At 44.7% G+C, this 20262-nt stretch overlaps 1 protein-coding gene across 11 annotated transcripts in view; it reads left to right on the forward strand.

Moving 5' to 3' along the window:
* The window catches only part of slc4a4b (solute carrier family 4 member 4b), an 80533-nt gene that overhangs the window by 36393 nt on the left and 23878 nt on the right, over nucleotides 1-20262 (forward strand). For 7 of the 11 annotated variants that reach the window (XM_037546167.1, XM_037546168.1, XM_037546169.1 and 4 more), the window contains exons 5-13: nucleotides 431-591; nucleotides 1496-1675; nucleotides 2962-3057; nucleotides 4573-4649; nucleotides 8507-8664; nucleotides 10489-10576; nucleotides 12427-12581; nucleotides 12751-12882; nucleotides 12993-13167. In XM_037546167.1, the coding sequence (XP_037402064.1) occupies nucleotides 431-591; nucleotides 1496-1675; nucleotides 2962-3057; nucleotides 4573-4649; nucleotides 8507-8664; nucleotides 10489-10576; nucleotides 12427-12581; nucleotides 12751-12882; nucleotides 12993-13167 (1222 nt within the window). The remainder of the gene's footprint in view (nucleotides 1-430; nucleotides 592-1495; nucleotides 1676-2961; nucleotides 3058-4572; nucleotides 4650-8506; nucleotides 8665-10488; nucleotides 10577-12426; nucleotides 12582-12750; nucleotides 12883-12992; nucleotides 13168-20262) is intronic. The other 4 variants (XM_037546173.1, XM_037546174.1, XM_037546176.1 and 1 more) reach the window with 1 other exon arrangement.

Raw genomic sequence — 20262 nt, forward strand, 5'->3', positions numbered from 1 at the left:
GAACTCCTGGCTGACAGTTCTAGGACATTTGCATGAGGTCTTTTTGGACTCCTGGATGAGTGGTCTTGGAGACCTGGTTCAGTGTTCTAGAATATGTGGCTGAGGGTTCTAGATTATCTAGCTGAGAGGTCTTGAATGTCTGGCGAGAGTTCCAGAATGCCTGTCCAAATGTTTTAAAACATCTGGCTGAGTGTTCTTGGACATCTGGATGAATGTTCTAGATTATCGGGTTGGTTGTTGTAGAAAGTCTGACTGAGAGGTTTGGTGTGGCTCATTTTTTGATAATCCCACTCAATGTTGATCTTATTTCAGTATGAAATGAAGTGCTTGAATTTGCATGATTCAAATGTGAACATTGGTTCCACACAAATGAAATGTGTTATGAACATGCCTCTCTGTGTGTGCCTCTGTGTCCCCCCTCTGTCACCAGGTGGATAAAGTTTGAGGAGAAGGTGGAGAAAGGTGGAGAGAGGTGGAGTAAGCCTCATGTGGCCACTCTCTCCCTGCACTCGCTCTTTGAACTGAAGACATGCATAGAGAAGGGCACCATCATGCTCGACTTGGAGGCCAACTCACTGCAGCAAACTGTTGGTAAAAAAACAAACCCAGAAACTACAACTCCCAGCAGCACTTGTTACAAAGAGATGCATAGTTTTGAAATGTTCTGTTTTTCTCTATGGAAGTGCAAATGATGAAAACTTGTTATTTTTACCCCTACACCTTGTTTCTGAGTGTCACCTTGACTCTTGGAACTAAGGGAAATAGGACCAGCCCCAAATAAAAGAGCATCACTTCATTATCAGCTACTAGCGCCGCTCTGTAGGCGACCCTGCCCGTCTGCAGGGACAGCAGAGGAGGGGAAAGTTCAGCTCCTCACTGCTGGGCTTTAGTTACATTTAGGGATCATACGCCTTCAAAGAGGGGGGCAGTTATTTATTATCACCCCCCCTAATTCTTCAGTGATATGAAGCTGAAGTCAGATATTCCCCGGATTCTCGTTCGAACTGTCCCGTTCCACCTTAAATGGTGCAGCAATTCTGATGCCTGAGGCGCCAGAATGTAACTGCTGCACCAGTTAAAGTGGAACTGGAAATTTAGCTAGAAGCTACTGAGAACTACATCAGACCATAGAAGAACCATAACACGCTGAAACAACATTAAGCTAAGATAATGCGATGATTATCGTCATTTTTTAACGGAAAATTCTTTGGTCTCCAGTTCTCCGTCTCGCCGTTTTTTCTTTTTTCTCATATCTCTCAGTTTGGAGTCTCTGAAAAACCTCCGTTTGGGGGGTCATGTAGCCCCACCACTTCGCCCTACCCCCCTATCTCAACAAGAATTGGGACGCCCTACTGCTAGACATGAACTTGCAAAGGGGTAGGGCTAAGTGGTAGGGGGGAGGGGTGAGATGGGACTGAGCCAGACTCTCTCTGAAACGCATATTGACTCACTGAATTCATTATTTTCTTTCCCCCTCTCTCTGTTTTTCTTTTAGAGATGATCACAGATAGTCAGATAGAGATGGGGCTGCTGAAGCCTGACCTGAAGGAGAAGGTCATGTACACGTTGCTACGGAAACACCGTCACCAGACCAAGAAGTCCAACCTGCGCTCGCTGGCTGACATTGGCAAAACTGTGTCCAGTGCAAGTAGGCTGTTTTCCAACCAAGAGAATGGTAATGCTGGTTTGGTGTTACGCTATAATACACTAACTTTCTCTCTCTCTCTTTCTCTGTCTCGCTGTCTCTCTACCTCTTTCTAACTGTTTTAGACTGACTTTAGACTGTAAGCTTGGACTTTGCATCTCATTTAGATATTCTAACTGACACTGCTGTGTGCTAGAGTGATACATTAGGTGCATTAGGGTTAACATAACAACCTATAAACCAACAGTTTGGTCATTTCTCTGCTCTAAACTTGGTAACTACCTTCATACTGACCCCATTTTTGAACAAGAACATCACCAAACTGTGCTACACTAAGACCTCCAAGACTCTAAGGCTACGCTCGCACAGCAGGTAAAAGTGGCCCAAATCTGATTTTCTTATCAAATCTGATTGTTTTGTTTGGCTGTTCGCATTATCTTTTAAATGTGTGACATCAGTCTGAACAGATCAGCTCCCAAACCGACCCGAACAGAGCGTCACACGGCTCGTCCAGAGGTCAACAATCACAACCGCCAACGAACGCCAGTCGCTCCCGGAGCCTCAGTTTCGTCTTCGCCAGCATCTCAGGAGCGATTATGAAGTTCCAGCGGTGGACAGCTGGGCTCATCACCCAGAATCTGTTGGATTTCGCCGTAAAAAGGGCACGTTATCCAGCCAGGGTCACTTTTCTGGTTCGCTGTGTGAATTCCGATCTGGCTGTTCAGACGGAGACGCATCGCCGCAGATCGGATACGGATCAGACTTCAGCACCACATATGAAAGCGTCTCAGATCGGAACGGAAAATGTCTGATTCAGTGTGTTTATCTGTTCACACTGACCCACTGACACACATCTGTGTCCCATACAGAGGAAAAGGTCAGATTTGGGCTGCTTTCGCCTGCCGTGCGAACGTAGCCTGATTGTGCTCCCCTGTTTTAAATGGTCCGTGCCTTGATAAGACACGAAAAAATCTGTTCATTCTCTAGAGTGTATTCTGATTTCCGCTGTCTGAATCTTTCAAATGTAACCATTTCTGATATTCTCATGCTCAGTGTTTACTATGTTTCTCACATGCTTCTGGTTGGACTGTCATAGTCTTTACTTTGCAAATGAGGAAACAGTCTTAAGGAATCTAAAGGAAATGTTAGTGCCAAATCAGCAGTTTAGAGTGTTCTTCTCTAAGGCTTTCTAAATGTTCTGCTCTAAGCTGATCTTTCTTTCTTCTTCTTTTTCTCTTCCCCTTTGTTTCCTCTGTCTTGGCATGCGTCCCCCTCTGTCTCTCTCACTCTCCGTCCCTGCGTTGTTGATATGAAAGTACGTAGTCCTCTTGACCCCTCTGTGCCTTGCTTTACCACCTTTGAAACAGAAGACCAAATACAGATGCAGAGAAGCAACAGCATGGGCCTCCTCTGTAAGTCTAGAACCTGAAATTAAGTGTAGAACTGACCAGTAGAAGTTGGTCACTAGTAACCAAAGGCTTCTGTGTTAAATCTAGAACAAAAGCATTTTCCAGACAGAGATTAGCCCAGTTGTAGACCAATGTTTTCCCTACTTTAACACGCTTGACCCAGTTAATCAAGGCCTTGATATTACATGAAAGGTTAGATTAGGGTAATGTGCAGGGCCGGGGTTCCCCACAGCTGAGATTAGAACCTCTGAGCAAGACTCCCCACTGACAGTAGACTCCCCACTGTATAATGTATAATGTAGTCTAACACTGGCTTAATCTGTGCCTGGAAAGCCTTTCCTACATGCATTCAATACTAGTCCAAATTTAGTTCACCCGGCGAAACTCAGTCTCATACAGAAGGAAATTAGTGTATAATACATTTATATAACATGTAGAATTATTGCTTTTATGAAGCTATGGCTTTTTATTCCTTTTTAACTTAATGCAATCAATCTATCAAGTAACAATGAAAGAAATACAACCCCATTTCCAAAAAAGTTGGGATGCTGTGCAAAATGTAAATAAAAGCAACTTGCAATATAGTGCAAATCATTTAAAGCTTATATTTCATTGAACATAGTAAACCAGTATCTGCTGGCCGTGATCTTTGGGCCCTCAGGCAGCACTGCATTAAAAACAGACATGATTCTGTAGTGGAAATCACTGCATGGGCTCAGAGACACTTCTGAAAACCACTGACTGTGAACACAGTTCATCACTGCATCCACAAACGCTGTTAAACTCTAAAACACAAAGAAGAACCCAAATATAAACAGGATCCAGAAATGCTGCCACCTTCTCTGGGCCTGAGCTCATTTAAAATGGACTGAGGGGAAGTGGAAAAGTGTCCGGTGGTCCGATGGATCAGCATTTGATATTCTTTTGGAAATCATGGACACTGTGTCCTCCGGGCTGAAGACCACTCAGCTTGTTATCAGTGCTCAGTTCTAAAGCCAGTATTCGTGCACATCTGTGAAGCACCATTAATGCTGAATGATATATACATGTTTTGGCAACATCTGCTGCCGTCCAGATGACGTCTTTTTCAAGGAAGCCCTTGGTTATTACAACAGCATTGTTCCATATTGAAAAAGTCCGGGTGCTAAACTGACCTGGCTGCAGTCCAGACCGGTCAACACTGATAACATTTTTTTTTTTTTTGTGTTGCTGGTATCAAATTCAAAATGGGCGTATATTTTTCAAAAATCAATACATTTTCTCAGTTTCAACATTTGATATGTTGTGTTTCTAGTATTTTCCTTTAAATATGGTCCCAATGTTTTTTGGAACTGAGGTTGTAAAATGAATTACTGCTTAAACGGGAGATCATTTAAATGTCTGCCCCTGAACTTCTCTTGGGTCTGTTACATTTCAGGGTCTTTATCTGCCTTTCTGGCTTTTCCTTATAATTTCTTAATTTCTTAATAGCTTTTTGTTTCTCAGGGCTAAACTTTGACCTCTGTCACATCCACACAGGTAGTCCAACCACAGCCCACCGCAACCTGACCTCCAGCAGTCTGAGTGACCTCTCCGACAAGCCTGAGAAAGACCAGGTGTGTAGTTTTTCAGCACGAATGTGAGTGAGAGACAGGCTTGTTGTGCAGTTCCTACAGAAGAGTAGGTGTGAATCGATTTGAGCAGCTGATTCAAAAGAATCAATTGACGAATCGCACTCAGGACCGTCTCGGTGGGGGGACGGGGCTCGGGATGAGCCAGCCTAAGCAGGGCCCGCCTGACGTGATGCCATTCTAGATTTCACTGTGAACTGACACACATTGCATAACACATCAGTCACTAGATCTGACTGACGATTGAGTTAGATCCTCTTGGCCTTTCCTGTTGAAATTTCAGCAGGTCCTCATCCATGTTTGCTGGCATATTTGGCAGGTTCATCATATATAAGTGCAGCACTGTGCAAATGTTTGACCAGTTGACCTCAGCAGTGAGTTTATCACAATATACATTAGAATAAAGTCGTATTCATAATTCAAATAAACAGAAAAACAATAAAAAGTAACAAGAATTTCTCGGGTCCATATTTTTCCTGGACACCTTCACAGCCGCCACAGAGACTCGTTAATATCATCAATGACATCATGAGCTCAATTTACTGAGCACTGATTGGTCAAACCAGGAGCTGCTTTTTAACTACATATAATACTGGACTTCCTCGAGGAGCGGCTTGGAGATGGGTCAACACACACACTAAAACACACCAACATCCAGAAAATCACCATTATATATATATATATAGATATAGATAGTTTATTCAAATATTAACAGTTTTCTCAGCAAATAAACACAAACTACACAAATAAATAGATTTTAGAAAATTGGGTGTCTAAGACTTTCGCCCAGTACTGCATGTGGATGAAGTGGCCTGAAGAACAGTACAGTTGGAAGAAATGTGACAGCAGTGCTGGGTAAGCTTGACTCTGCCCACGTTGTGAGAGCAGCAACAGTCATTACCGACCTCTTTTTCCACTCCTGAATGGTATTTTGGGAATTTGTCTCTGTTGTCCTGTGTTTACATGTACAACAACAAACAAAACATGCTGTGATGTGACGTCACAGCACCGGAATGTAAAAACATAGGAAGGCTTGCTAGTTATCCCCACATTATGACAACTTTCTGTGGGTCTGTGTGCATTTCATAAACACATACCTACCACTGCACGTATATCATTAAAAAGTAGAATTGAAAAATTCACTTCTCCTCTCGCCGCGAGGCCTGAGGCAAGCACACCGGTCCTCAGGGTTGACCCAGGCCAAAATGTTGAGAAGCTTTAGGACTGGATGTGTGTCAGGCAGGCTAGCAGTGTCCCGTCCTCCAGAGAGAGAGGCTGGGGTCAGAGGAGGGCATTGTCCTGGGGCAAAGTGGAGGAGGAACAGCGAGTTTAACAGTCACGTCACACAAAGCCTCCCACGCCTCTTTTTTTCTCTCTGTCATGCTTCAGCATTCAATAACATACTACCAACCCATGCAAACATGCACACGTCAATCTTCACTGTACTCACTTAAGTGCACGCACCTTTTTGTCTCAGCCTTTCTCATATACACACATGCATGCATGCGCTGTGGATCACAGCAGCTGTTGATTCGCATGGAATATGCAGCCCCAGCCCCGGAAAATGGGCAGGCTTTGTCGCCGGATAGATTTTATAGATTTTCCAGTATCTTTACACGAGGCTATGGCTTATTGCTGAATGCAGTCCAATAATCCTCCTACCTTGACCAGAGACATAACACAGTAGCACTGCAGCAACCTTCCCTATACAGCATGTGTCTGCTTTCATCGCAGTGGAGAATTTGCTCAACAAGGTCAAAAACCATATCAGCAAAACAGACTGTATCCTACGCTACAGCGTACTGCCGAAGCGGGCAGGACAAATGTCGGTCAATCATTAATAACTTACTGTTGAAAGTAGACTTTTGTTTTGACATTGAGCCAATTTAGTGAAAGAGCATTTCAAGCGACAACTTCACAAGACACGTCTTTTCACCATATCCGGAACTTCAAATTCAAGCTAAGCTCCCCAGAAAAAATGTGTCACTATACATGTTTAAGGTGGTAGGAACTTCAGGCTCCTGCAGATGCTGTCGCACGAGGATGATCGGGCTATAAACACCTGCTGGGTGAGTGACAGGATTCATAGATTGAGAAAAGGTGGTACAGTGCAGTGAATGAGTCGCAAAGGAGTTAATGGTTGGCAAAAAGCGCCAGAGACCACGGTGTGAAGGAAATAGCTAAATTTGCAGGTGTACTGAAACGTGTAGTCACATGGGTCGGCCAGCAGTGGATCGGCCCAGCCTGCAGGAATATAAATAAAGCAGGATTTAGGTTCAGCTGCCACACACAACCAACACAAACATATAAAAAAAAACTAGTCTGTTTTTTCAGTTTTCTATATATTTTAAACATGTTGTCTTTTTATGCCTCTCTGGCCGGACTGAGCTGGGGGGCTTGGTCCTTTCAGGAACAGGCTAAGTCAGGCAGTGCCCTGCCTTGACGCTGGACCTTGCAATACAGGCCTCTGTTTTGATTCAGTATCTCATGCACTACGTTCCCAGTACCTAGGCACCTAGTTTCGACCTCCTGCTGGCAGAACTCCTCCATGCGTTCGGGGTTTCGTCAGGGCCGTTGGGTCCATCATGTGAACAGTGCCGCTACTGTATACAGATGGCACCTCTGGAGTCATTACGCTGATAACCTGCGATACATCAACCTTCGCCCGAATTCTGCTGTTAACCATTCCCACACAAGGCCTCTGTGCGTGAGAGTGTTTACTGCTTGTGCAGGCGCGGATCTCCCTGCTCTCTCGGCACGTGCACATGTCCTCAGTGGTACTGAAGCTCAGCCCTTATCTGTCATTCCAGGCGAGCAAATAAAGTGAACCATTTCATGACCTCTGAGAGTCCACAACTCCCCCTCATCAACTTATCAGGGGTCTCAACGTCAGTTTGTTTCATACGGGGCCAGGCTGCAGTAGCGTACAGTGGAAGTCTTATCTGTGACCTCTGATAACGGCTCCTTGCAGGGTAGTTGCTGAAAGCTTTGCAGTAGCTGGAGCGTTTGATTCGCTGTGTGACTCATAGAGTCCACTTGCCAACTTTCTCTGATACAGAGTTTCTGGGCTGTTAACTAAGTTGTTTTGGCTAATACTGACACCAATACGCGATCCTTTATACCTGGTTTACGCTATAACCCATATACGAAATTCTATGAGCAAGTTCTATAAGTTTAAACTCTAAGGATGGATCATTGAATCAAATACAATGAATCACTTCAACAAAGCCATGGCATCAGACAAGAGTTTTTCTAAACTCTTACATTATTTTATGTAAATTATTTACCTCATTTAGCAGCTGCTACTCATATTAGGAGCGTTTACTGGAGGCTTTTATCGACTTGATAGTGTTATCCACTATGCTGTCCATTTCACTGCTTTGAAAAGCAAAGCATGGAAATGACCACTACTAGTGACTATATGTGCAAGAGTACGTGTGCATTGCTATGAAGGAAGCCGCCCTGTAAAGCCTGACATAATTATATTAATAAAAGTCAAAGGCCTTGGGTCAGATTTGGTGCAACTTACATAGTGTAGCTTTAATAAAGAACCCAGTGGGTTCTGGTAATGCTGTGGGCCCTGGAATGGCCTTTGCATGGTTTTGAGGTGTAGAAGAACACAAGAACTCAGGATCATCAAATGCAGCGAGAAACTGATGTAGTAAATATGTGCTTCCTGTAATCACGATATCTGGTGGCAACTGGAGACGCATGTCCCAATCCCAGGGTGTGATTGGGGGCTTTGATGCAGGTAGCAGGCTGCATTAATAAACTGTTACGTCCAATATTCTAGGTGCTGTACTAATTTCCCGACCCTTCCCTCCGTCTTTCTCTTCCTGCAGTTGAACAACAAGTTCATGAAGAAGATCCCTCGGGATGCGGAAGCATCCAACGTTTTGGTGGGGGAAGTGGACTTCCTGGACTCTCCCTTCGTGGCGTTTGTGCGACTGCAGCAGGCCGTCATGCTGGGGGGACTCACTGAAGTCCCTGTACCCACTCGGTAAACACCAGCAACACAACACTTTGCATGCAACACATTGTTTTTGATGTAGGAGAACCTCCAGAGAACGCTCGGCCTTTTTCACCGGGCTTGACTGAACAGCGTAGACCGTATCTGGGGGACGGCTTGGAGCCTATCCCAGCAGTCATCAGGCTGAAAGCAGTATACACCCTGGACAGGTTGCCAGTCCATCGCAGGGCAGACAGACACATTCACAGCTAGGGGCAATTTATGTCCCATTGGCCTGACCGCATGTCTTAGGACTGTGGGAAGAAACCCACACAGACCTGGGGAGAACATTCAAACCCCACACAGAAAGAACCCTCGTTGCCCAGCCGGGGAATCGAACCCAGGCCCTACTGGCTGTGAGGCAACAGTGCTACCCACCACGCCACCCTATATAAATATAAATATTTTAAAAAGTGCCTTCTTCAGTCTTGCTGGAGCAGCATCTCAAGGGGCTCCTGGTGAAGCTGCTTGAGAGAATGATAGCTTGTAAAACTGCATCAGGACAGAAAAGGGCTTATTTTAAAAATATCTCAAATTTAAAGCAGAAGATATTTTGCATTGATTTAACACTTTTATGACTCCTTGTGGTTCCATATGTGTTATTCACGGTCTTCACAATGATCCTGAAACATGGAAAAGAGGAAAAAAGAGGAAAACGCGTCTGAGGAGGTGTTGAAACCATTGATTGGTTGTGTATGTGTGTGCTTTGTTTTGTGTTTGCACTCCCAAAAACTTTTACTGCATTATTACACATTATAGCTCCTGTATGTGACAACTAAAACATCGTTGACCCTTTTGAAGGCAGTTTTATGTATTAGGCTATAATTCTGGTTCTTGCACTTTGGGGCAGCTTTAAAAGATCAGACTAGTGACTAACCACGATAGACAGGTTAGATATTCTGAAAGTGCAGCTGAGATGATTTGAATACAGATCCAGAAAAAACGGAAAACTTGTACAGTTTAATGATTAGTTGCCTTTCTCTGGCCGATGCGATGACCTGTGATGAGGTTGTGACTGGAACCTCACAATGCATTATTTAAAGTATTGGTACCACTTTACTGTAAGACTACAGTACTGTAAGAGTTTCAGAATGATTTGAAATGTGTTAGTGGTTATTAATTAGATGATAAACAGTTTAAAAATCATTGATAAGCAGTTATGACACATATAAAGTCCAGTTCAGTGATATTTCAACAGTTTTCTCTTTTTAGATCACGACATGTGAAATAATCGGACTCACTTTCTTCTCTGACTGCTGTTTCTCTCCTCGTCCCTCCCCTGTGTGGCGTCACTCACTCGAGTCTCAGCGCTCATCGTCATGCAGAGATCCGATTGGCTGAGTAGCGTCACGTGTGATATTTACAACACATGTGATTGGTCTGTGAGTCTCCAGCCGCTAAAGCTACCGTAAAGGCTAGAAAAGTTGCGCTGATTAAAAATAGGAGCACCCCATCAAAATGAAATAATTCTCCTTAGTTTATAGATTACAGGCCCAGGTCCACATAAGACATCGTCTGGGTCCGAATTCAGGCCGCAGTCCGCCTATTAGTGACCTCTGGTCTACTCTTAAAGCTCAGATCTTGCTGGTTTCTTCATCAATCAGCACTAAACCCGTCAGCTTCATCACATATTCATATTCATCAAATTAGTGCAGCTCATTGTCAGCTTTTTTATTTATTTACATGACTGCTTATTAATGACTTTTTCAAATTGTCGACCTTTTAAACCATTTAATGACATATTATATAAAAAAACACATTTCTTATTTGGGGCTGCCGTGAAAATCTATTTGATTTATTTGTGTTGTTTTAAAGGTTCTTGTTTGTTCTCCTGGGGCCCAAAGGAAATGCCAGGTCGTACCATGAGATCGGTCGAGCCATTGCTACTCTCATGTCAGACGAGGTAGGTCTACTTTAGGTTGTGTGAGAGTGTGTTTTACAAGATTATCACTCTCTAAGAGATGAAAGGTCCTGGGTAGGTCAAAGGATAAAGAAAAGCCTTCTGAGAATCTCACATACAGTGCCACCAGTAACACACACCTCCCCCTTTAGCTCACATTATTAGGGTGCAAGTTTGCTAACACACACACTCAGACACCTGCAGTTCAGGCTAGTTCTTCTCTGCCTGTCGATTAGTGATGGCAGCCGCACAGGCATCTGTTACATCACCTCAGAACTGTGTCCAGCTGTCTTGCAGCTTGAAAGGACGCTCATTTATTTTAGCTTAATTCTTTTTCAAAGCATAACAATGCAGCTACTGCTACTAATAATTATATTAAAGTGTTTTAAAACATAATAAAATGGCAAAGCAGTAACAAAAGAACATAAGTGACATACATTATAATGCTAAAAGTGTTCACTCCCCCATCCAAATCACTGAACTCAGGAGTTCCAGTCACTTCCATGGCCACAGGTGTATAAAGCCGAGCCCCTCGGCCTGCAGACTGCTTCTACAGACATTAGTGAAAGAATGGGTCGCTCTCAGGAGCTCAGTGAATTCCAGCGTGGTACCGTGATCGGACGCCACCTGTGCAGCAAGTCCAGTCGTGAAATTTCCTCACTACTAAATATTCCACAGTCCACTGTCAGTGGGATTATAACAAAGTGGAAGCGATTGGGAACGACAGCAACTCAGCCACGAAGTGGTCGGCCACGTAAAATGACAGAGCGGTCAGCGGATGCTGAGGGGCATAGTGCGCAGAGGTCACCGACTTTCTGCAGAGTCAATCACTACAGACCTCCAAACTTCATGTGGCCTTCAGATCAGCTCAAGAGCAAGAGATTCTGGACAATTTCACGCTCCAAACTTTGTGGGAACAGTTTGGGGACGGCCCCTTCCTGTTCCAACATGACTGCGCACCAGTGCACAAAGCAGGTCCATAAAGACGTGGATGAGCCAGTTTGGTGTGGAAGAACTTGACTGGCCTGCACAGAGTCCTGACCTCAACCCCACAGAACACCTTTGGGATGAATTAGAGCGGAGACTGTGAGCCAGGCCTTCTCGTCCAACATCAGTGTCTGACTTCCCTTAAACACACTCCTAACCCTTGTGGAAAGCCTTCCCAGAAGAGTTGAAGCTGTTATAGCTGCAAAGGGTGGGCCGACATCATATTAAACCCTTTGGATTAAGAAAGGGATGTCACTCAAGTTCATATGCGTGTGAAGCCAGACGAGCGAATACTTTTCACACAAAGTGCCCATTACTTATACAATGCAAGTCTAAATACTTTTGAAAACTAAAAAGGCCCTTAAAAGTTTCCAGACCAATATGTGTTTAAAAATGTTCTGAAAGCTGTTTTTTTTTGTACTTCGTTTTTGGAAATGTTTGGCTGCACTTGATGATCTTAAAGCATCATTTGGAACATGTTCTGTCAGGCATTCAGAGCTGTCTGACGATGCTAATCCAATAAGAGCTTCAAAACCAACAGAATAATCTTAAAAAGCAGTCGTAGAACAAACAGGCAACCAGTGCAATGATTATAAAGTCAACATTGGAATACCCGTGTTTGTTTGATATGGTTTAGACTTCCAGAGCACCAAACAATGGCTGTGGAATCTTCAAGCTTTTCAACATTTGTTTAGTCCAAGTTTGTTTATTTTTCTTTTCAAGCCATACAGCAACTTTAAACTCTGCCTGTGATTGGCCAGCAACACTATGTATTGATAAAGAGACAAAAAATGAACCATCTGTTCTCTTGTTTTGGTTCTATTCTCTGATGTCTCCAATGCTATGTGCTGTATCCCCTACCTTAGGTGTTCCATGACATTGCCTACAAGGCCAAGGATCGGGGCGACCTATTGGCTGGCATCGAGGAGTTCCTGGATGAGGTCATAGTGCTGCCCCCAGGAGAGTGGGACCCTGACATCCGGATTGAGCCCCCCAAAACGATACCATCTGCTGACAAACGGTACACACTGGAGATCAGATATCAGAGAAAGAGCTTTTGAAACATCTGCCCAACTTAACATTATTTACCACAACCCAAACGGAGCCATCAGTGGGATTGTCCAGTTCCGTGAAAGTGGTCAAGAGATGAACAGTCTAATATGGTTGTTTATTTACTGTTGTGTGCGCAGTAAGAACAACCTGGCAGGTGGGGGTGGAGGTGGAGATGGTTTCCAGATGAACGGAGATGCTCCTCATGAAGGGGGTGCCGGAGGAGGAGGTGGAGGCCACCAAGTTGGTGACGAGCTCAAGTTCACTGGCAGGTGAGGGTGGGAACTATACCACGTACACATACCAGGTGCATATAAAATATTATATGTGTGGTTCATTTCTTTCTCTCCGTCTCTCTTTCCCTCCCTCTGCCCCACTGCAGGTTCTGCGGCGGTCTTATTCTGGACGTAAAGCGAAAGCTGCCGTATTTCGCGAGCGACTTCTACGACGCTCTGAACATCCAGTCCTTGTCTGCCATCTTGTTTATTTACCTGGGTACCGTCACCAACGCCATTACCTTTGGCGGGTTGCTAGGAGACGCCACGGAGAACATGCAGGTACTAAGGATCATTGCTCATCTAATTAGTGTAATGGTTTAATGAACGTGGAAGATGTGGAGCACACTTTAAGAGAGAGGCCGTGTGTGTGTGTTTAAGTAAGTGGTCGATTTGTCTGCTGTCGCAGCTCCAGAGCAGATATTCAAACACAGGTTGGCCCACATGTCCAGCTGTCTCACAGCCCGTGGAAATGATGGCTGTTATTACTATTTCATTTTACTGTTTCATAGATAACATTATTATACAGGGTGATTCAAAAAGATTCATCTGGTTTCTAAATGATTCATTTCTCCTGTAAATCGTTACAGATCAGTGCAGTGAGCTGTAAACGGTTTAAATGAGCATTAAGTTTATTATGTAGTTCTACAAGGTCTCAGTCTGAACCTCCTCCAGCTGGACGGACAACATCAACACCACAGTCAAACTCATCCCAGACTGGACTGAGCGTGTCGGGCGTCGCTGCTCTCACGGCTCTTTCAGTGGGATTTCGGGGGTCATCCAGTGCTGTGGAACCAGCGCCAAACGCTCTGAGCTGCTGGAGCTTCACTGCTGATGAAAATCCCGCTGCTCAGTTCTGACGGATTCACTCTGATTGACGTGGAGAACGCAGAACGTTCTGCTCAGGGGTCTCAGCTCCTCTCAGACTGAAGGAGCCAGTCAGAAACTCTATGACCCCCTCTTACAGTTGGATTGTGATTGGTTCCTCGGCGCCTCACAGTCGTAAAAATACGCCGCTTTGAAGTCGGATGAATCTTGGTGAATCGCCCTGTATTGTGGATTCCTTAACTCCACACAGTTTGAGGGAGGTGTGAGATGATTGATGATGTGATGATGATAGGGTATAAGCTGACATGATGTGGTATATTAGCCTTGTTATGTCACAAACAGAAGGCATTGAGGCAGGATGGAAGCGCGAGTAAGAAACGATTTATTTAACATCACACTAAACACAGAAAACGTAAACCAAACAGCAAAATCGACACAAGGCCAGATAAATGAGGCAGGGAACCATGAGGGCGACTAGAAGCACCTGGGAAGGAGGGGTGACAAACTAAAGACAGGTGGAAGGACCAATCACAAGACACATCTTGGCCCACAATACAGGATAATCAGGCCGATTTGCTACCCCAGAAATTGCAAAAGGTCTCCCAATTTCCATGTGGTTACTTTATTCACTTCTATCAGTGTCTCATGTTGAACGGCAGCACCAGCTCTATCATGTGCTGCAGGTCCCTAAATGATCAAACATCACACTCTGAGGAACTTGGATAAAACAACCGTTGCTTTCCATTTCGGGTATATTAGTATGTTACAAGACAGGATAAGACTAGTGAGGCTCATTCTTGAACCCCAGTCCTACTCCTCGTTAAGTGTGCAGGAAACCTGATAATGACCTACAGCCTCCTCTGAGTACTTTTATTTTTAGCCCTAAGTGAGCTTCCACTGTGATTCCTAGAGACATACGTCATAGGCTTTTCTGCTGCTGATCTGGGATCAGTGCGTCTCTCAGTGGCCCCATTGATCATTACCGTATGAAGAGCAGAAGAACTGATTCAGGAACAGCATCTGAGACGCGTTTGGCTTTGGCTTGAGGTCATCAGTGCAGATCTAGCAGGTGGAATTTTAAATTCACCTGGATTAAATGTTATTTCTGTCCAGTCCTGATTCGGTGCAGCGAGATAAGTCTCTGCGAATATGTACATAAATAAAGGAAACTATTTTTTCGTGCTCTAGTCGTTAATAACGTGAATGGCCCGTTCTGTCTCTGTTTGTTCAGCTATCTATCAACACAGATACGCAGGTAAAGGGGATGAGCAAAATAATGGAAACGCTACATGAAATATTCATACTCATTGCTTGTGTTATCAGGTGCATTGACCATTTAGGTGCACGTTGTAGGTGTACAGTTACTGACTATCCCATCTGTTGCTTCCCCATTCACCAGTGGTCAGTTTCTCAGGGCCTCAAAGCCGCTGCCGTCCAGACATTATGTTGGCAGTGGTCTGTTCTCAGCACAGCAGTGACACTGATATGGTAGCACGAGGGTTTCTACACATGTCACCGTCAAGGCAAGGTTGAGACTTGACCATCACCCAAAAATATTTGGACAAGAGCAGCTCTGGTCAGAAACTGACCATTGATAGAGAGCAAAAGGATAACTGACATAAGCTGTGTATAAAGAAATGGACTACAGTTTCTAATTGTAGAATTACGCTGGGTTGGGTTACGTTACATTGTCTAATAAGGTGGCCAGTAAGAGTCGAGAACACCCCAACAATACTCTCAGAGCTGGACAGTGCCACTGCTGAGAATGGTCCACCACCAAAATAACCAGTGGTGATCCTATAGTGGTTCTCTTTTCACTGCTGGAGGGGTCGATAGATAGATACTTTATTGATCCCGAAGGAAATTTGGTAAGGGGGTGACGGAGGGGAGATAAACTGCAGGGATACAGTCGATCATTTTAACTTGTTTTTTTTCTGACAGAATGGCCAGTGAGTCGTCCTTTTTCTGTTTCTGTTGCTCTGTCCACTTCTTGTATGTAGAGTCTTGTGTTTTTTTTGGTTGCACTGGTAGGGACTGTTCTGTATTAGGGGTCAGCACGGGTACTCGAATGCTTGGTTAGCCGATAAGCCAGTAAATCAGCCTGAAATTAGTATTAAGGTCTTCATTACATTCCATCACAGTAAGACAGAGGAAACATACGAAGTAGCAGGTCAATGCAAAGCGATTTGTACGTTCTAACTGTGCTCGGAATTGAGTCCAGTTTGCTTGTATTTGCGAAGAAATAAGCATATTGTACTCCACTTTGCTACACTTGCTACACCAGTGCCTTAAGTGAGCTGATTGAGATGGCATAGGCAGTGGTAATAATAATAATAATAATAATAATAATAATTATAATGATAATAATTCCGGGTTATTGGGCGGAAGACAGGATATACCCTGGACAGGTCGCCAGTCCATCGCAGGGCATAATAATAATATAGTCTCATTGTTGTTGGAACAAAACCTCCAAAATGGTAACTTTTCAGGAGAAGGAAAAAACCTGCTTTACTTTTAATGTAAGTCAATGGAACCAGATTTTTTTCCAAGTGATTTTGGGTCGTTTTTTTTGCTCCATTCTTCATGGAATTTACACACAATGTGCAGGACAACAGGCACTTTGAGCTTATGTCAAAAACTGATATTGCCTGCCACTGCGGCAAGCGAGCGTTAGTGCGCATAGCCAGGCTATAGTTAGTGTTGGATTTAGTGTGTGTGCTGCAGTGTCTACCAAGAGTAAAGCAGGGGAAGATGTCACACACACACACACAGCGGGAGCTCTAGTGGTAGGTGGGGGGATTTGGTGTGTATTTATAGTAGCTGTGTGTGTGTGTGGTGTATGCAGCCATGTGCCATGGAATTGAAGGCTGTGCTTCATATTTAGATCTGCAGGTGCTCCATGTGGCACAGGCTAAGGAGGATCAGCTTCACTTAAAATAGAGTCGGATTACTAAGCACACGCGCTCATGCGCTCGCTCTCCTTCTCAGGGAATCCCTCTCCTAGCGCCTGTGCTGCTCAGCCCAAATGCTAACCTCACAACTCAAAGGTCCACACACAGTATGAAGACCCCCGGTTCCCAAGCTCACGAAGGGTCGAGGAAGATTTAACGGTTTAAAATGACAAAAAGTGGGAAGTTTGGTTCCGACAGCGATTATATGGCTATAGTTTGAGAAGAGACTGTATGTCCGAAGGGCAGAGAACTTGGAGAAGTTGGGCTGGAGTTCTCCAGCTGGAGATCCTCTGCTTTGAGCTTGAAAGCAAAAAAAGTGGGGTCTGTTTTTTGATGATCAGAGGTAGGAATGACCGAGGAACAGGGAGGAGAAGGCAGGTGATGAGGTATGAATATGTAGGAGGTAGGGCTGGGTGATAAAACGACTTTTCCCCGATAGAGCGATAAGAAAAGTTAGATATATGACATTTTCTATATCAAACGCCATTCTCACACTTCCATGTTGTAGTGACAGCCCTGGTGGCGTTTTCTACCGCAAAGAAAGTGACGCTACTCTGCTGTCGCCAGGAGAGGGCGCACTTTGACATCATTAGAGATGGAGGGGGTGACGGGTAAACGTCTAAAACGAGTTATACATTCCCCGTTCGAGTGGAGCGACCAGCGATCTGGTCTCCTGTGAGTGACGAGATCAGTGGCATGGCTGTGCTGACTTACCTTGAACTCACCTCTTTCTGTACATCCTAACAAGCTTTAGCAGCATTCCCGAGCAACAAAAGTGGACGAAATAAATGGTTCATGCGAGGCATAAGCTTGACTTAAACAAACTGAGGAAGCTGTGAGGTATTGGAAAGCGGGAGCTGTTTTTAGCAGCTGGCTAACTTGAAGCAGCACAACACGGCAAATTGATGACACTGTAGATCAAACACAACACAAAAGCACCTCTTTCAGTTCAAACGTGCCTAAAAGGAGGACCGTTTGTCTGGTGTTGGTATTCTGCGGTTCACCACTCAAACGTCTGCGATAGAGTAGAGAAACCCAGTCGTCTGCTAGCCGGTGTCTGAATACTGTGAGATGCTCTGATATGGATGTGGTAGGACTGATGGCAGTGAGGTGGTGTGATCCACCACTGACGTGCCGAGCCAGCTGATGTTCGCTGTTCGTACTGACATCGACGTTGTTGAGAAACTAAACAGTTCAGCGCTGTTGTTGGCCACTTAAATAATAAAATAATAAATAAAATAATCTTCTCTTTCTTCAATTATGACTATTACAAAACCTGTGGTTGTTTCCAGCCAACCAGACACTTTCTCCCACCGTCCCACGCCAGGTCTGTGAAATGTTCTGCTGTTTGGTGAGTGTTTATCATGTTCTGACCACAAAGGATAGTTTAAAACAGTAGCACTCAGCCTTCAAACTTGAATGAAATAATGATCTGACATTTATCGCGATATGTATCGATATCGGACGATATCGCCCAGCTCTCGCTGGAGGAGGGGCTTCAGGCATAGTTCTCTTCCAAACGTCAGCTATTTAACGTGTTGGTTTGAGAGGTTTCGGCTGGTTTTGTTTAGTCTGGTGGCTTATTTCCACAGAGAAAGGTCCCACTGATGTTGCAGCATCCAGGTTTCATGAACCCAGAGAGATTTATTTTTCTAGGTCTCATGTTTATGAACAGAAGTAGGCAAAAACACTGTTGCTTGTTTTGACAAAGCATGGTGTCAACGGAGGCCTCGTCCCGCTGGGGATGAGCATTTCAACTAAACTTACGTCAAGGGGTATTTGAGGTTGTAAAGTGTGGTTAGAAACGAAATGCGTACAGGCTACAGTCTGCTGCACAGCGGAGATGCCAGGTGGAAACCACCAGAGATAGTGATGACATTTACGCAGGGGAAGGTGTCAATCTAAAGTCTTTAAGATAAAAAAAAATTGGGAATTATTTTTGGGAAGTCCACTTTAGATGCTCCGCATCAGCTCCACTTACTGTAGAGCTGCACTCTGTAGTTCTACAGTTACAGACTGTAGTCCATCTGTTTCTCTGATACTCTGTTACCCTGTTCTTCAGTGGTCAGGACCCCCATGGACCCTCACAGAGCAGGTACTGTTTGGACGGTGGGTCATTCTCAGCACTGCAGTGACACTGACGTGGTGGCGGTGGTGTGTTAGTGTGTGTTGCGGTGGTCTGAGTGGATCAGACACAGCAGTGCTGCTGGAGTTCTTAAACACTGTCCACTCTATTAGACACTCCTACCTTGTGGGTCCACCTTGTAGATGTAAAGTCAGAGACGACAGCTCATCTGCTGCTGCACAGTTTGGGCTGGTCATCCTCTAGTCCTTCATCAGTGGTCACAGGACGCTGTTCTCGGTCCAGCAGTGACACTGATGTCAGCACACCACACACTAACACACCAACATGACAGCATTTGATTTGTTTTGGACCTTTTCTCTATTATCTGCGACCCATAATCCACCTCAGCATATCAGCACAACATTAATGAAGACCAGGATGGAGGTTGAGAGAAGTTTGTGGGGGTGTGTTTATGAATTTTGGGTGCCTATTGACTTACAGTGTTCCAGCACTAAACTAAAGCATCAAAAAATCTGGACCATTTGGCCCCAAAACGTGGTTTCACTTCCACCAGTGGATACAACACCGTGGATATTACACCACGATGACCTTCACAGCAGCGCCGCTCAGGCAGACGTTTCTGTTTGTTCATTGCTCATTCATCAAGACTCACACAGACGCCGGACGCCCCAGAGCGTAGAGGTCCTGCGAGGAGCCGTAACCTGTACAGTCGACGGACTCTTCCCATAATGATGCGGTGAATGTGTAACCTGAGCAGTGCTACAGTCAAATGCCCAAACAAATGAGGCATGAAAAAGAAACACTCATGCTGTGGAATCTCATCGGTCCGAGAGCAAAGACGCGCACAGCGGATCAGCCGGCGGTGCCTGAGCCCTCGGCCGCAAGGCCAGACCACTCTGCCGAAACTGTCAATGCAAGTCACAACTTGTGACCCTGAGCTTGAACTTGTGGAGCGTTTGCTGAAGCTCAGACAAACCCAGGTAGTGTGTGTCGCGTATTCTGATCATACGCCAAACACACACATGCCCTAGTTGGGGAACAGCAGCTTGTCTGACTCGGCAGTTTCCCAGTTGTCTTGTAGTTTCCAGGCAACTCATGGAGATGCTATCTGATGCTTGCTGTTCTGCTTATCTCTTTTATTTCTCTCTTTTTCTTTATTTCTCTCTGTCTGTGTGATTATATCTGTCTATTAAGGGTGGAACAAGTTCACTATGTGTTGAAAAATCAGTGTAAACAGTAGCGAAATTGACCACTGTATCGCCGATACGGCCCTCATGGAAGCCGCTGCCGCTGAGGGAAACTAGACAGCTGGGTTCGGCCTGTGGGAGGGGGCGGGGCTTATGCATGAACCCACACTCAGATGTTTGGGCTTTTTCTAAATCAGGTCCAGGGGCTGTGATATTGGAGGATGGCTTGTTTAGATGCTAAACGCTTAGAGAACTTTTACTTGTTAGAGGAAACCAAGCTGGGTAGTTTACAAACAGAGCGCTGTGGACATTTAACATCTATCTG

Source organism: Pygocentrus nattereri, chromosome 16, assembly GCF_015220715.1.
Source record: "Pygocentrus nattereri isolate fPygNat1 chromosome 16, fPygNat1.pri, whole genome shotgun sequence".
Classification (NCBI taxonomy): Eukaryota; Metazoa; Chordata; class Actinopteri; order Characiformes; family Serrasalmidae; genus Pygocentrus; species Pygocentrus nattereri.